Source organism: Fukomys damarensis, unplaced genomic scaffold (assembly GCF_012274545.1).
Source record: "Fukomys damarensis isolate Sample0158 unplaced genomic scaffold, DMR_v1.0_HiC HiC_scaffold_12, whole genome shotgun sequence".
NCBI classification, from domain to species: domain Eukaryota; kingdom Metazoa; phylum Chordata; class Mammalia; order Rodentia; family Bathyergidae; genus Fukomys; species Fukomys damarensis.
The window spans coordinates 15348518-15351293 of NW_022900924.1; the positions used below are offsets into that span (position 1 = coordinate 15348518).

The 2776-nt window shown below is 59.2% G+C and overlaps 1 protein-coding gene across 1 annotated transcript in view; it reads right to left on the reverse strand.

Annotated features, from left to right (window-relative positions):
* Positions 1-2776, reverse strand: part of LOC117285743 (E3 ubiquitin-protein ligase DTX1) — a 15086-nt gene that overhangs the window by 849 nt on the left and 11461 nt on the right. The window contains exon 2 of the mRNA XM_033762674.1: positions 4-269. Coding sequence (XP_033618565.1) covers positions 4-269 — 266 coding nt within the window. The remainder of the gene's footprint in view (positions 1-3; positions 270-2776) is intronic.

Below are 2776 nucleotides of genomic sequence, written 5' to 3' on the forward strand. Positions count from 1 at the left end.
GGCCAGGTCCAGGCGGCGGCGCAGACGGCGGCGGCGACGCGTCTGGCGGTTCATCTGCGACATGCTGTTGAAGTAGATGAGGTAGCAGAAGCCCAGCGACGAGAGATCGAGCCACGGGTGCTGCTTCTCGTAGGCGTTCTGGATGGTGATGCAGATGTCCATGTCGTAGGCCGTCCACGCGCCGCCGTCGTTCTCCCACTCCCACACGATGCCCTTGCCCGGCGCCGACGACGGGTCGTAGAAGTTGCGCCGCACGGGCCGCATGGTGCCTGTGGGGAGCCGGGAGGGGCGTCAGGGCCGGATGAGAGCGGTGGGCAGCAGGGGCCGGGGAGAATCAAGACCGAGGACGAAAGCTCCACACAGGCCTGGGGGACCAGGGTGTCCGCACAGGGTGGAGGGTAGGGGTCCCCAGGAGCAGCGGGTTCAGCCAATAATGGGGTACAGAGGTCAGCAGATGGGGGACTGGGCGGGAAAGCCAGGAAGGCGGTGGAGCCAATGTGGGGTATCCGCGAGGCTGCTGGGCCGGGGAGAGTCACCCCAGCCCAGGGTCCCACCTGGAGAAGGGGGCAGGGGGCGGGGCCTGCTCAGGGGAGGGGCTGGGGAGTGGTGACGGGTTTGTTCACGAATTCACTGCCACATTCAAGAATCTATCAATCAGTCCACCGGTTCGTTAGCCCGTCACTCATTTTTTCCGAAACTCGTTCATCCATTCATTTCTCCACGCCTCCAATCTCACACCCGTCCACTGCTTCCTTCTTCCACTCGCCCGTTCACACCTGCAGTCGTGAGCTCCGCGTCTCACACCCGCGTCAGTTCCCACCCTTAGCTCGCTGCTTCGTTCACGTGTATCACGCCCACGTGATCATCCTTCTCCCTGCCCCTCTCCAGCTGATACACTTTCCACGTTACAGTTTACGTGGCTCTGGGTCTCCTCCTGCTACAGTGTAACAGCTACAAGGGTGGGGACGTGTTTCATTTACTGCTGTAGCCCCAGCACCTGCCCACAGGACGCACTGCCTGAATGACTGAGTTCCCACACCGACCCATTTGGGGTTGGGTTATTCTATTCCTCCAACCTGTTGCTCCCTTCCTCCCTGCGCTTAATTGTTTTTTTCATTCATCTCTTTGTTCATGGGTTTCTCCTTCCACAAACGCTTGCTGACAGCCTGCTCTGTGGAAGGCTCCCCGCTCAGTGCTCATTCCAAATGCCCACAACAACCGCAGGGAAGTCGTCCAAGTGGGTACGCCCCGTTCTCCCTGCTGCTGCTGCTTGTTTGCCCAAGCTGTAGATGCTCTGAGAGCAAGGCTTCCCGGGGACCCCAAGTTATCTGGTGAGAAGCCAGAACAGGTCCAGGCTGCTGGGCCCCTCTGAGCCTTCAGCTGGCGCTAGCTGTGGGGCTGACGCACAGAAATGCTTTGCTGGGTTCATTCACACAGCTGCAGAAAAGTGGCCTTGGACAAGCCCCTGAGCTCCCAGGCTGCAGGGAGCCATGTGGAAAATGTGGGTGAATCTGATCCACAGTCAGGGCTGTGGGGAGGGCTCCGAGTGAGGACCAGGGCTGGGAAGGCGGCAGACAGACCCCAGCCAAGCCTGGATCCCTGACTTTCCAGCTCTAAGACTGTGGTCAGACTACTCAGTGTCCATTAGCATCACTTTTCTCCTCTCCTGAGCAGAACTTCCCTATTGGGGTGTGGAGAGGAGGATCCCCAAATCTACCCCCCTCCAGCTGCCTCTTCGCCCGAGAGCCAGGTGCTGCCCCGTGAAGCACCAACAGCTCTCCCGAACCCAGCTCAGCTGGGGCAGGGCCCGTTGTCCTGCTGCTGGGACCAGCTCCACTCAAGTCTCCCCATTCTGCTGTCCTGGCTCAGACCTGCGAACGCTGATGCACCCTGGACCTCATGCCGAAGCCCAGTCTGGCCGCAAACTGAGCCACCTCCACCTTCAGACGTACCCGCGGGCCCATCTCCCCCACCCGTTTGGACCCCTGCAGTTGACGTGACTCCTTTCAGCCACAGCCCTTGCCCCACAGCACATCCCCACATGGCAGCCAGGGGTCCTGCCCAGCCCCTTTCCTCACACCCTTCCTTTACTTGAAACCCTCTGTGGCTCCCTCTCACTTGGAGTGAAAGCCAAAGTCCTCTCAGTGACTCATGAAACCCCACGCTGTGTGGCCGATCACCTTCCTTCAGTGATCACCGCTGCCCTGTCACTCATTGTACTCCAGCCACTCCAGCCTCCCTGCTGTTCTCTGAACATCTCAAACACTGTGCAGTCCCAGGGCCTTTGCACTAGCTGTGCTTTCTGCCTGGAATATGACTTACCACACCCAGATGTTCTTAGAGTTCTTCCTCCTTTCAGGTTTATGTTCAAACGTGGCTTTTTTGGGAACATCTCCCCAGACCAATCCTCTAAATCACCTGCCTCCCTTCTGCTGCAGTGCCATCCTGTAGTATTTTTCTCCCAGACACTGACACCGCCTTTCACATCTGAATCCACAGGCTTTCTATTCTCAGTCTCCTCACTCTTATCTGCTTGCTGACTGCATACAGTAGACCCTCAAGTGCACCGCCTTGGCTTCTGGATGGGGGAACCCAGCCTGGCCCTGTGGGGGGCCCAGCTCACCTGCCTGCCTCTCTCTCCTGACCACAGACCATGCCTGGCTGCGCCCACCGTATCCCCACTCAGGGCGGAACAAGCTGTCAGAAAGCCAAGGGCCACAGACTACTGTGCCCCCTGCCCACAACCCAGACCCTGACCACAGCCCCAGCTGTTTGT